Below are 13,564 nucleotides of genomic sequence, written 5' to 3'. Positions count from 1 at the left end.
ACTATCAATTCTCATTCAATATTTAAAAAACATTCAAAGTAAATTGAACATAGAAATATAAATACTTACCAGGTTCAAGTCTCTTAATTGCTTTCAATGCACTTTCCCTTCCAAAACTTCCTTTTCGATCTCGATACAACTGTATCTCTTGCATTGCGGCAACCGAGTCATCGCAAAGAGTTTCAATATCAAATAAATCAAGCAAAGACCTCAAGATATTTGCTTCTCAACAAACCCCTCACTATAGAAGTAATCTGGATTCAAAAAGTATGCTGCTACATGGAGGTCACGCTTCAAATGCTTATCCCACCGCATTTTCAAGATACTTGTATAAGGTGTGTATGCAGATTTCCTATTTCTAAACATTGTCTTGATATTAATTTTGGCTCTTTGCATGCCCACATACACAATACCCAGAGAAGGTTTTTCATCAGCATCAACAAGCCTCAATAACTTAATTAGAGGACCAACAAGCATAACAGTAGTAAAACAATCCTCCCAAAACTTACTATCCAAGATAATTGAACTAACCATCTTCCCATTGACACTCTTGGATAATTTATGAGAAGTGAAATATTTGTTAATCACCAATGCTTGCAAGTCTTGTTTATGATCATATATACTTTTCAAAGTAATGAAAACAGTAGCAAAACGTGTTACACCTGGTCGAACAATTTCTTTCCACTCTTTTCTTTTTCTAAGCCATGACAAGAAAATCATATGATTGTAAACAAAGACAGTCACTTTTGAAGCACGAGAGGCAAGGTCAGCTATGTGAGGAAGACTTGCTATGTCTTTTAAGATAAGATTGATGCAATGAGCAGCACAAGGAGACCAAAAAATGTTTGGATACTTTTCATGAATGAGTTTTCCAGCAGATACATAATTCGCAGCATTATCACTAGCCACATGCACAATGTTACTAGACCCAACCCACTCAATAACCTCAGCAAACAATTTAAACAAGGTATCGGCAGTTTTTATCATATCAGAAGCATCAACAGACTTAACAAATGACATACCAGCAGGACAATAAACTAGAAAATTAATTAACGTACGCTGCCTTTGATCAGTCCAGCCATCTGCCATCAGTGTACAACCAGTCCTTTTCCACGAGCTCCTATAACCTTCAACAAGTAACTGACACTCCTTCTTAAGATCGGCCAGCAAATGAACTCTCATTTCGTCATACGACGGTCCCTTGAAACCAGGTCCAATTGCAGCAACGCCGTCCAAGGCAGGTTGAAAGTAAGGCGATTGAATTGCATTGAATGGAATCCGTGCATCAATGATCCATCTTGCAAGCCCCAACTTAACCTTGTGTTTAACTTGTTCACTGGCCAAGACACTTTTCAAAGCTGGTTGAGAGCCTGGCGTAGTCCTTTCCTTAAAATAACTTCCAATTGGAGTAGCAGCAATCGCTCTTCTCTTTCCTTTGTCTCCCATTGTTGCAGGAGCCGGAGGTTGTACAGGATTAGGTGCTTCACCCTCTTCTTCCGCTTCTCTTTCACTTTCCACATCATAACACTCAGATGTAAATTTTCTTTTTTCTGCCTTATTTTTTTTGTTTTCCTCCAAAAGCCTTTTGAATTGAAGCTCAAATCTTCAGTTACCTTGTTACAAACTTTAATTTGTCCAGGGATTTTCGCAAGATGATATTTCATTCTATATATCCCCCCTCCATTATAAGTATTCAAGCAGAAAATACATGTATATTGAGCCTTTTTATTTTTGTCATACCTCACTGTGAAATACTGCCAAGCTGGATCAGATTTACCTCTAGATGAACCAGTTTGAGAATTTTGAGCAGCATTATCTTGTGGCTGTGAGTTACTTTGTGATTGTTCCATCTAAAACAATCAGAAACAGAACAGGCAGCATAGAGAATCAAAAACTATTTCCAGATTCCAGCAAACAGAACAGGCAGCATAGAGAATCAAAAACTATTTCCAGATTCCAGCAAACAGAACAGGCAGCATAGAGAATCAAAAACTATTTCCAGCAAACAGAACAGGCAGCATAGAGAATCAAAAATTATTTCCAGATTCCAGCAAACAGAACAGGCAGCATAGATCAACTTCATGCAGCTTGACAGTCACAGAAATCAACTGATTCAGGTAAAATAAAAATTTAAAACAATTTCCATTCAGAAGCAACAAAAATCAGAATCCAACAGAATGGTCGAGCATAGAGCAAACAGAAGCATAGAGCATATTCATGAACCAGCAAACAGAATCAGCAAACAGAACAGGCAGCATAGAGAATCAAAAACAAAAATTAAGAGCAGCATGTTATCCATGAACCAGCAAACAGAATCAGATGCCCTGTTATTTTTTTTTTCAAACAGAAGTACAGAACAGGCGAGCTAGAAGGAAGCATGTTCAAAATCAAGAAGACAAGAAAACCAGTCTTACCGGCGAATGCGATGCGGGCTCGGCGAGCTCGTCGAGGTTCGGCGACGAGGAGGCGGGCTCAACGCGGTGGTGGTCGCGACTGCTGAGGAGCGCTGCTGGGTGGCGAATGGGGAGCGATGCTGGGTCGCGAATGAGGAGCGCTGCTGGAATCTGGAGCTTGGTGGGCGGTGGCAATGGTGGCCTTGGTGGATGAGGGGGGAAGAAAGGGGAGGAGGCTGACTGGCTGAGAGCTTCGGGGGTTTGGTGGGTGGCTGAAGGCTGATTGATTAGGGTTAGCTTCGTTAGGGTTAACTGGTTAACGCGTATGCCTTTTTTTTTTTTTTTTAAAAAAAATAGCCAAAACGACGTCGTTTGGCTTCTGAATTTCGAAACCACTGAACCGTCAAAAAACCGGACGGTTCTTCCGGTTCGCCGGTTAACCGTCGGTTCGACCGATTTTTTGACCGGTTTTTTGCCACTCGGTTTTGGAGGTTAACCGGACCGGCCAGATAACCAGTTCTCGGTTTTTCCGGTTGAACCGGCCAGTCCGGTCCGGTTTTCAGAACCATGCCTACAACGGTTTATGAGGAGTAAACATCTATATATATGTGGGTGAGATTCAAGCTGCATGAGAGAGATCATTATCATAATGGCAAGTGAGGAGGAGAGTGTTCTTGTCCTATTGCTAAATTTTAATTTTCTACTTTAAATAAAAAAATTAAATTTTATAATTTAAGAAAGTAAAAATTAAAAAAATAAAAATTAATCTTTTAAAATTTTTTATTTTTCTAAAAATATTTTTTATTTTTTATTTACCGGATAATAATACACCCGGACTGTTGACTTTTTTTTTGTTGCTGGACTTGTTCACAAATTAAGAATAAATTAATTTTAAAATTTTAAAATTTTTTTTATTTTTTTATTTATTTGATATTATTGGAATTTTTTATTTTTTAACTGTTAGAATTAATTTTTTTTAGATTAAATATAAAAAAAATTTACGAATTTGTTGTTTATTAGATATTATTGAATTTTATTTTATTTTTTTATTTTAAATAAAAATATTTAATTTTATAATTAAAAAAATAAAAAATAAAAAATTTTATTTTTTAAAATTTTAAATTTTTCTAAAAATATTTTTCTGATTTTTTATTCACCGGATAATGTTATACCTGGCCTATTGACTTTTTTTGTTGCTGGACTTGTTCACAAATTAAGAATAAATTAATTTTAAAAATTTAAAATTTTTTTATTTTTTTATTTATTAGATATTATTGTTATTTTTTATTTTTTAACTGTTAGAATTAATTTTTTTTAGATTCAATATAAAAAAATGAATTTACAAATTTATTGTTTACTAGATATTATTGGATTTTATTTTATAAATAAAAAATTTTATTTTTTAAAATTTTAAATTTTTCTAAAAATATTTTTCTGATTTTTTATTCACCGGATAATGTTATACCCGGCCTATTGACTTTTTTTGTTGCTGGATTTGTTCACAAATTAAGGATAAATTAATTTTAAAAATTTAAAATTTTTTTATTTTTTTATTTATTAGATATTATTGTTATTTTTTATTTTTTAACTGTTAGAATTAATTGCCCTATTAAAAATGTATATGAATCTAAAAAAAATTAATTCTAACAGTTAAAAAATAAAAAATAACAATAATATCTAATAAATAAAAAAATAAAAAAATTTAAATTTTTAAAATTAATTTATTCTTAATTTGTGAACAAGTCCAGCAACAAAAAAAAGTCAATAGGCCGGGTATAACATTATCCGGTGAATAAAAAATCAGAAAAATATTTTTAGAAAAATTTAAAATTTTAAAAAATAAAATTTTTTATTTTTTATTTTTTTAATTATAAAATTAAATATTTTTATTTAAAATAGAAAAATAAAATAAAATTCAATAATATCTAATAAACAACAAATTCGTAAATTTTTTTTATATTTAATCTAAAAAAAATTAATTCTAACAGTTAAAAAATAAAAAATTCCAATAATATCAAATAAACAAAAAAAATAAAAAAATTTTAAAATTAATTTATTCTTAATTTGTGAACAAGTCCAGCAACAAAAAAAGTCAACAGTCCGGGTGTATTATTATCCGGTAAATAAAAAATAAAAAATATTTTTAGAAAAATAAAAAATTTTAAATGATTAATTTTTATTTTTTTAATTTTTACTTTCTTAAATTATAAAATTTAATTTTTTTATTTAAAGTAGAAAATTAAAATTTAGCAATAGGACAAGAACACTCTCCTCCTCACTTGCCATTATGATAATGATCTCTCTCATGCAACTTGAATCTCACCCACATGTATATATATATATATATATATATATATATATATATATATATATATGTTTACTCCTCATAAACCGTTGTAGGCTACAAGGGTTTATGTCAATTCCCACTCCTTCATAAACCGTTGCTGGTAGCAAGGTTTTATGAAAATTTACATGCAATCATAAACCGTGGTAGGCTCCCACGGTTTATGCTTATTTTCATCCAACACGTAAACTGTCCCTGCCAGCCACGGTTTATGTACAAATGAGAAACCGTGGTTGGCTCCCACGGTTTACATAATAACGAAATTTGCACAAGTACGTAACAACTATCTGTTTTGCACATTTGGGTAAATGATTCATACATTTTATTTAAATATATAAATTGCCCTACAAAAGTACAAAAATGTCTTCTTTAATGCTGTATTTTCTTCTTCTTCCTCTTCTTTTTTCCTATTTCTTTTTTCCTTTTAGTTGAATGAACATAAGTTTATTCTCTTTCTAATAATTTTACAACATTATGTGTTTCTTCTTTTTCTTTATTTGTTTTTTTGTTTTTATTTTTGTTAAGAGAATAAAACAAGAAAAAACTTAAAAAGGTAAAATAAGAAGGAAAAGATAAATAAGAAAAAAAAAGATGATGATGATGATGATGAAAAAGAAGAAGAAGAAGCAATAAAAGATGAGGAGGAAGAATATGAAAAATTTTGAATTATGCAGAACTTCTTAATAACATATAAAGCTTTTAGTTTTTACACCGAAATTTTACTACAAATGCACAAAAATGTTTCTTTGATGCTGCATTTTTTTCTTATTTCTTTCTTTCTTTTAGTTGAGTGAATGTAGATTCATCATTTTTCTAGTAATTTTGTAATATTATGTGTTTTTTCTTCTTCTTTGTTTGGTTTTTTTATTTTTATTCTTTTTAAGAGAGTAAAACAAGAAGAAACTTGAGAAGGTAAAACAAGAAAAAAATGAATAAAAAAAAAGATGATGTTAAAAAAGAAGAAGAAGAATCAGTAGAAGATGAGGAGAGAGAGGAAGAGTTTTGAATTATGTAGAACTTATCAGAATATAAATACACCGAAATTTCTTAACAATAGCACATAAGTTTCTTAGTTTTTATACCAAAATTTTGCTATAAAAGCACAAAAATATACTCTTTAATGCTACATTTTTTTCTTATTTCTTTCTTTCTTTCTTTTTGTTATACATATAAGAAGAAAATAACGATGATGATAACAATAATGATGGAGGAGGAGCAGGAGGAGGGAGAAAAAAAAAAGAAGAGATAGAAAAAATTCAAATGAAAAAATAAAGAGGAGAATGAGATAAAGGTGGTGGTAGTGATGATAACAATAATAAAAGAGAAAGATAAGGAAAAAGATGGAGATGAAGAAGACGACGACGAAGAGAATGCAAAGAACGAAAGGAACATAGAGAACGAAGAGCATGTATTTATAATTTTATATATAGTCGCACGTTAAATAAAAAATTTGTTAAAAATAGTATCGTATGGAGGTGAATTAGTTTATAACAATTTGATTGGACTTGGTTTGTTAAATGATTTGGATGTTGATTATTTTTATTAATGGACTAATTTATTATTAAATTTTATGAGATTTTTTAAATTTTTAAAAATGTCTCACTATATATATTATTAATATGCTTTCTGTATATTGTATATTTAATATTAATATAATAATATATACAATACATCTCTTGCGCATTATATATTTTAAATATTAAAAATATAATATATTTTTTGCGAATTTTCCTGTTTTTAAAAGTTTAAAAAATACCATGAATTCTAATAATTAAATGTTACACTAAAATTTGGTTAATATCTAAAAATATTAGTTACAAAATTCCTATCATGCATAGTAATACTAATATATATTGCAATACAACATTGTTCATTGACTCCAAATTTAAAGGTGAGTTTGGTTTATATTTTAATTTTTTATTTATAATATTCTTTATTTTTATTTTTTAGTTTTTTATAAAATATAAAAAATACAAATACAAACCAACTATATTCTAGTTTTCCAAAATTAAATTAAGCAAATACATTAATTACTAGTGTTCAATTCAATCAATATATTTTCTCCAACTTATTAACCTTCCAAAATTAAATTAAGCAAACACACTCCACATTAATTACTAGTGTTCAATTCAACTACTAACATCTCTCTCCAACTTAACCCAAAATTAAATTAAGCAAACACACAAATATTAATTATTACTAATGTTCAATTATTTAATCAGCATCTTTCACCAACTTAACTTCCCAAAAGCGCACACACACACACAGTTCAATTCAATCAACATCTTTCTCCATCACTCTTACACTAGTAACTGTGAAAAGAAAATGCCATCATGAACAAACAAAGTCTTCATTTTAACTCTTTATTTTCTAAGCTTTTAAGTTTGACTGATTGTGTGATTATTTCACATCTCCGCGTACACCATAAGCTTTTCACATACTCATAAAAACACTATTACCGAAACCATATTATATTATAAACTAAATATTCAAATTAATCCTAAAAATAATTTAGATAAGATATTTTAATTTTTAATAAATTTCTATTTAATAAAATTTTTTAATAATTATTCTCGTCATATAAATTAGTTTTTAGTCGCTTTAATCAAATTTTTAATATATAATTTTATAAATAAGTCTCTGATAAATTTATTATAAGACAGTTATGTCTAAAAAATATAATTATTGATTAATGTCTATTCAAAACGACAAAAAGGATCAATTTATCTAATAAAAATAGTTTTCGAAAACTTGTAAAGAATAAAAATTTATAGAAACCAAATATTTTATTTAAAATTTATCGAGAACTAATTTAATTATTTATTTTATATTATATTATAGAGTTTAATTTTGATGCACTAATAATATAAAGTATTTTATACAGTCGTACAATCACATATGTTCTTATGAATGATTATTCATGCAGTCAATGTGAAAAATAGTTATTTTGACTGATATAGTATTACGTAATTAGCTGCACATATGACCGTACATCAAAATTAAATTCTATATTATATATTATATTATGTGTAATACTTGCTCTACAAGCTAAGTCACACTATAATTTCTTTTTCATTTTTCAATTTTCCCTATATTCAAAACAGCCCATTTAGTGGGACTAATTAAGAACTTTACACAAATTTCCATTCAAACAAAAACCTGTTCATTGGTGCCACAAAATTCCAAAGAGGGAACCAATTTTCTGCAATGTCTTGTTCTCTTGCGTATTTGAAACTACAAACTCAAGAAAGTGAACTTCTATTCCAACCCTTTTTATATGTCTTCCAATTCCAAACTCGTGCATTATAAAACATAGAACCAATCCCCATTTAATTTGTATTCTAAAAGTGAATCATACATACAGAACAATATTCTGACTTGGTATAATTTCTAAGGTGATTATCCTCTCTTTCTGCCACTTCGTCTTTTTTCTTTTAATTTGAAAACCTCACATGACTTATTATAATACGTGTCACCTAAAGCTTCAACATTATGGTATGATCAAAGAATGAGTAATTATTTAATAGAGAATTAAATCATGGGGTGATGAAGATTAGAGGTAGGAGTTGCTGTCAATTTAATTAAGATGTTGGTCGAATGCCATTAATGTTTATTTATTTTTTTATTCATTCTAATGATTGACTTGGTCATGTTTGATTTTTCCTCTTCTTCTTGATTTACTTATCTTACGGGGTAGTGAATGGTTCTTTTATTGAATTTTCTGAGAATTATTGTATTGTATATATTTCATAATTTGACAAATTCTGGAAAAGAATTGTATTCCATGTAAACAATAATGCTACTATATATTCTAAGTTTTCCTTCTTCAATTTGGTGCATTCAATGTGTTTAGTTAGTAGTTAGTACTTCACAACTCTTCTCATTAAATTGCAAACTAACATTGCTTGAAAATTTTCTAAGTGTCTTGTGTTTAAATGTTTCTGCAGAGGAAAATGGAAATGGTTACTTTGAGACCAATGGAAAGAACAATGAGCTTCAAGAAAGGAAGAAACTTTGATGAGTTTTATGAACCCCAAAGGAATGATTTGGATGAAGATGAAGTTGTTAATTCTGAAGAATCTACAACATGCTTGAAGAGAAGAAAAGTTGGGAACTTGAAACTTCAAACCACATTCTCATTCAAGTACTTATTACTCCCATCAGAGAATCATTGTGATGATTCAAAAAATGAGAATAGAGTTGGAGGTGGTGGTGGTGGCATTATTGTAAATAATAATGAGCAAAAACCAACAATTTTGGTCCCAAAATCAGAATTTTGGTTCTCATCATCACCAAGGCCAATTAGGGAGCTTGATGTTGCTGCAATAAAGCTTCAGAAAGTTTATAAGAGTTACAGAACCAGAAGAAATCTTGCAGATTGTGCTGTTATTTGTGAAGAGCTATGGTAAAGTTTCAATATTTTAATCTTGATTTTGGTAAAGTTTCAATATTTTAAGTGTTTTATAACATATATTAATATATACTCTTTATCTTCTTCCTATTTCTAACTAATTGTCTGCTTAGACACAGTGCTATATTAAAAAATATGATTCCACCCTAAATATTTTGTGTCTAAATATATTTATTTTTTAATTTTTTAATATACTATTCTATACAAATAAACAATTATATATAAAAGCAAAAGGAGTATGTGATGGTTTTTAAAATAAGAGCCAAATGTTTTTACTTTTTAATGATATAAATATATAGGATATTAAAATTCATGAAAGCCTTGCATATTCTAATAAATATATTCATTTAGATTTATAATAATGATATGATATATATTAAATATTATATTATTAGACCACAGTCTGACAAAAAATAATTAAGTGAATAAAAACTTATTAATTCGATTTTTATATATATTTTGATAGGAGAGACATATATATAGAACCATGATTAATTACTACTATTTAATGAAGAATATAGAACATATTATTAATATTACTTTGTTTAAAAAAATTGTAGGTGGAAAGCTTTGGACTTTGCTGCTCTGAATCGATGCTCAATCTCACACTTTGACTCTGATAAATCGGAAACAGCTGTTTCAAAATGGGCAAGGGCTAGGACCATGGCTGCTAAGGTATATATTATAACCCCTAAGAATCTTTGAATAAATTTGTCACATGACTATAATAATATCTTTCTTTTTTCATGAGGAATTTTTATATATTTTAAATTATCATCATATTTAAGATAAACAATTATTTATTTATTTTTTTCTATTTTTATGACGATAAATAAATAAAAATTTTTCAATGTTTAGAAACTTAAAATATAATTAAAAAAATTATTAAGAGAATATATTATTTATTTTATTTTTAAAAAATGTGGGTCCGGAATTTTTCTATAAAATCCCAATTATATATTTGACTGGGACCACAGAAAAGAATTCAAAGTTTTCATTCTCTTCCGACATAATTTCTCTTTTGTTAATGTAGTTATGAATAATATAAATTTATGCTCCATTTTTGGTAGGTGGGAAAGGGTTTATGCAAAGATGATAAGGCGCAAAAATTGGCTCTAAGGCACTGGCTTGAAGCTGTAAGCTCATACGTCCAAACTTTTACTTATATATGACTTTTTAATTCACTTTACCATATATACTAATAGTCTAATACTATATTATTCTATTTTGGTATTGGTCAATGCTTATTACTTATTAGCTTAAGCATTAAGATTTGACTACAAATTAAAACAAGTATATTTTATTAAGTGGAAACTATTAAAAAACTAGTTTAAAAACATTTTTAAAAAATTAATAATATACAAAATTAATTACAAAATTAGAAATAATATACAATTTAATTAAAAATATATAAAATTTTAATTACAAATTTAATAAAATTATAAAAATAAAAAAGTAATTTATTTATTTTTTAACTATTTTGTCTCATTAATATGATGTTGATGTTGTTTTTGCAGATTGATCCTCGTCATCGTTATGGCCACAACTTACACTTATATTATGACATCTGGTTTCACAGCCAGAGTTCACAACCGTTTTTCTACTGGTAAATTATTATTATTATTATTATTATTATTATTATTATTATTATTATTATTATTATTATTATGTGATAAGTTAATTAACTTTGTAATTTAATTCATAATTGTATATTGGTGAAATGAAGGTTGGATATTGGGGATGGAAAAGAAGTAAATGTTGAGGAGTGCCCAAGAAGTAAACTACATAAGCAATGCATAAAGTACCTTGGACCAGTAAGTTGTTCATCACTTATTTGACCTCATGAAATTCTCAATGCCACAAATATATATATATATATATATATATATATATATATTACATACTAATCACGTGTAACCACAAGTCTGATTTCAGTAACTTTTAATTAATTTAATGAAAGTAGTATATAATTGAGTGATATATAAAACTTTTGCATTAATTAGTAATTTATCAAATCAAAGCAATTAAGTATTATTATTATGTCACTTTTTTATATTGATGAAGCTGAGTGCGTTTACTAAGCAATGCTTGGTCAATTCTAGAGTGCTATTTGGTGCTTGGGAAAAGAGTCAGAAGACTAGCTTTGTTGACTATTCAATTAATTTAGGTACAAAAACTTAAGAGTAGCTAATTAATAACAACATGATGACATTTGTATTGAGTGCTTCAAGGAAACAAATGATTTTGTTATGCATTTTAGTTGCAAATAAATTCTTTTTTAATTTTAGTAGTAATTTTTAAGGATTTAATTAAGGTGTGTTTTTAAAATATATGTTAAGATTACTAATGAATTTTTTTGTTAGCAAGAAATAATATTTAAATTTTTAATGTATATCTTATTTATTTATTAAAATAAAATATTTAAATTTTTTGCTAATAATAATTTTAATATAAAAACACATGTTAGCTGAATTCATTTATTTATTTAAGAGATTTAATATAATAACTTTCTTGCTTATAATTGCAGAAAGAGAGGGAGGCATATGAAGTAACTCTGAATAGAGGGAAGCTTATTTATAGAAAAAGCCAAGAGCTTGTTCACACTGCTGAGGGATCAAAGTGGATATTTGTTCTTAGTTCATCAAGAATTTTGTATGTTGGTGAGAAGAAAAAAGGTCAATTTCAGCATTCAAGTTTTCTAGCTGGTGGTGCAACAATTGCATCTGGAAGAATGGTTGTCCACAATGGAGTTCTCCATGTATGATATACATCTAACTTATTTGTATACATTTAAATTAACTCTAATTTTTTTAATAAATGTTATGATGATATAAAAGTATAATTGATGATAATTCTTATATATTTATGCAGGCTATTTGGCCCTATAGTGGTCATTACCGCCCTACAGAGAAGAATTTCAAGGAATTCATAGGATTCTTGATGGAACATAATGTGGACATGACAAATGTAAAGGTGAATAATAAATCACATATTGAGACAAATTCCTTTGTTTGTATATAGACATTGGTTTCATTTTGGTCTTTTGATTTGAGGTCACCAAGCACAATATTGTTGAATTTAATTAAACATAACCTTTTAATGTTAATTTGATGGGTTTTTGTAGAAATATGCAATTGATGATGATGTCCCACCTTCTACACCTCAATTTAAGTCCAAAGAAGGAAATGTTGATTCAAGTGATGACTCATCCAATGGCAACAATAATTGTAATAATCAAGAAAATGTGGGTCATTTTGGTACCAATGTTGAAGATTCAAAACCCAAAGATAGCAAGAATTTATTGGGTAATAAATGGACCACAGGAGTTGGTCCTAGAATTGGTTGTGTGAGAGAATACCCTCCTAATCTCCAAGTTAGGGCACTTGAACAACTCAATTTTTCACCAAGAGTCAACCATGGAAAGTTTGACCTTAAAGCTCCAATTCCATCTCCAAGACCAAGTCCAAAAGTTCATCTATCCCCTAGACTTGCACAAATGGGTCTTCCAAGCCCAAGGGTAAATGCTACTCCCATAAATTAATTTCGATTCGCGACAGATTAGTTCTTAATTTGTCGGATTGAAAAATATTGTAGAAAACCAAAAAAATTAGTTCCTAACTTCTATATATGTTAGGATTTCACATTATGTGATTCATCATTTTTGAGGCATAATGTGATCAATAACCATCTTCTAATTTGGACCATAAGATTTAGTACAGAAAAATAGGATCATAAATCTTATACAACACAGGATCTAACCACACAAGATTTATTTTTTCCTTTATTTATTTATTTTTATTTTGATGGTCCAAGATTTTTTTATTTGGTTTTTTCTTGGCCAGTTGTTTTGGTCATTCGGCTTCTACTGTATCATTTTTCCCCTTCTCCCCAAATTGTATTGTAGGAGGTGGGTTAATCTTCCATACTTGTAAGCCAATTAATAATTTAATATATGTAAATTACTTTTCTCTCATTACTATTCCTTTGGTTTTTCTAATTTGTGCCTCAAAGTACTCCATTCAAATCCAAATAAATGGTTAGTTTTAAATAGGTGCATAAATTAATGAAAGGGGTTGATAATATCCTTTTTTTTTAGTAAATATAATTTATTTTATTTTCTTTCTCATTACTTGCATAGGCATTTCAAAGTTTAAATTTAATTAATTGACTATGCAAAAATTTTTATATTATGGCACATGCAAATTAGTGAAAAAATATCTTTTCTATTTTTTAAAAATTTTTAAATAAACAAATAAAATAATACATAAATATTTACAGATATCTTTTGTTTATGCAATTCTTAGCCAAATAGAGAACTCCTAAGAGGTTAGTTACTTGGTTTGGATTTAAATAAAAAATATATTAAACTAATTAAAATTTAATTAGGTGAGTTTTGGATCAAGTTTTTTTTTTTAG

At 28.1% G+C, this 13,564-nt stretch overlaps 2 protein-coding genes across 4 annotated transcripts; one reads left to right on the top strand and one right to left on the bottom strand.

The window, feature by feature from the left end:
- Positions 1-210: 210 nt before the first annotated feature.
- Positions 211-4,679, bottom strand: LOC112777829 (uncharacterized). The gene is made up of 4 exons (XM_072228226.1): positions 4,659-4,679; positions 2,415-2,672; positions 1,741-1,850; positions 211-1,510 (listed from the first exon to the last, which is right to left on the bottom strand). The coding sequence occupies exons 1-4, from the start codon at positions 4,677-4,679 to the stop codon at positions 211-213; spliced, it is 1,689 nt and encodes a 562-aa protein (XP_072084327.1).
- Positions 4,680-7,834: 3,155 nt separating this feature from the next.
- On the top strand, positions 7,835-13,121 carry LOC112779716 (IQ domain-containing protein IQM1). Of its 3 annotated transcripts, none has more exons than XM_025824053.2 (9): positions 7,835-8,132; positions 8,685-9,142; positions 9,709-9,823; positions 10,219-10,284; positions 10,666-10,754; positions 10,875-10,962; positions 11,676-11,906; positions 12,020-12,121; positions 12,273-13,121. In XM_025824053.2, exons 2-9 carry the CDS (start codon positions 8,691-8,693, stop codon positions 12,687-12,689), a joined length of 1,560 nt encoding a protein of 519 aa, XP_025679838.1. In that variant the 5' UTR covers positions 7,835-8,132; positions 8,685-8,690; the 3' UTR covers positions 12,690-13,121. The 3 variants fall into 3 exon arrangements, with proteins under 3 accessions (XP_025679838.1, XP_072084001.1, XP_025679840.1); XM_072227900.1 differs by lacking the exon at positions 7,835-8,132 and adding an exon at positions 8,205-8,296; XM_025824055.2 differs by lacking the exon at positions 7,835-8,132 and adding an exon at positions 8,438-8,596.
- The last annotated feature ends 443 nt before the right edge of the window (positions 13,122-13,564 follow it).

This window comes from Arachis hypogaea, chromosome 19 (genome assembly GCF_003086295.3).
Source record: "Arachis hypogaea cultivar Tifrunner chromosome 19, arahy.Tifrunner.gnm2.J5K5, whole genome shotgun sequence".
Lineage (NCBI taxonomy): Eukaryota > Viridiplantae > Streptophyta > Magnoliopsida > Fabales > Fabaceae > Arachis > Arachis hypogaea.
This window is presented reverse-complemented; position numbering and strand designations above follow the sequence as displayed.

Bases quoted from the DNA above. Each gene is read 5' to 3' on its own strand.
- LOC112777829 (XM_072228226.1), bottom strand. From the start codon at position 4,679: ATGGCAAGTGAGGAGGAGAGT. The intron at 2,673-4,658 runs GTTCTTGTCCTA...CTAATCAATCAG, and splicing joins TGGCAAGTGAGGAGGAGAGT to CCTTCAGCCACCCACCAAAC. The intron at 1,851-2,414 runs GTAAGACTGGTT...TGATTGTTTTAG, and splicing joins AGCCCGCATCGCATTCGCCG to ATGGAACAATCACAAAGTAA.
- LOC112779716 (XM_025824053.2), top strand. From the start codon at position 8,691: ATGGAAATGGTTACTTTGAGACCAATGGAAAGAACAATGAGCTTCAAG. The intron at 9,143-9,708 runs GTAAAGTTTCAA...AAAAAATTGTAG, and splicing joins GTTATTTGTGAAGAGCTATG to GTGGAAAGCTTTGGACTTTG. The intron at 9,824-10,218 runs GTATATATTATA...CATTTTTGGTAG, and splicing joins CTAGGACCATGGCTGCTAAG to GTGGGAAAGGGTTTATGCAA.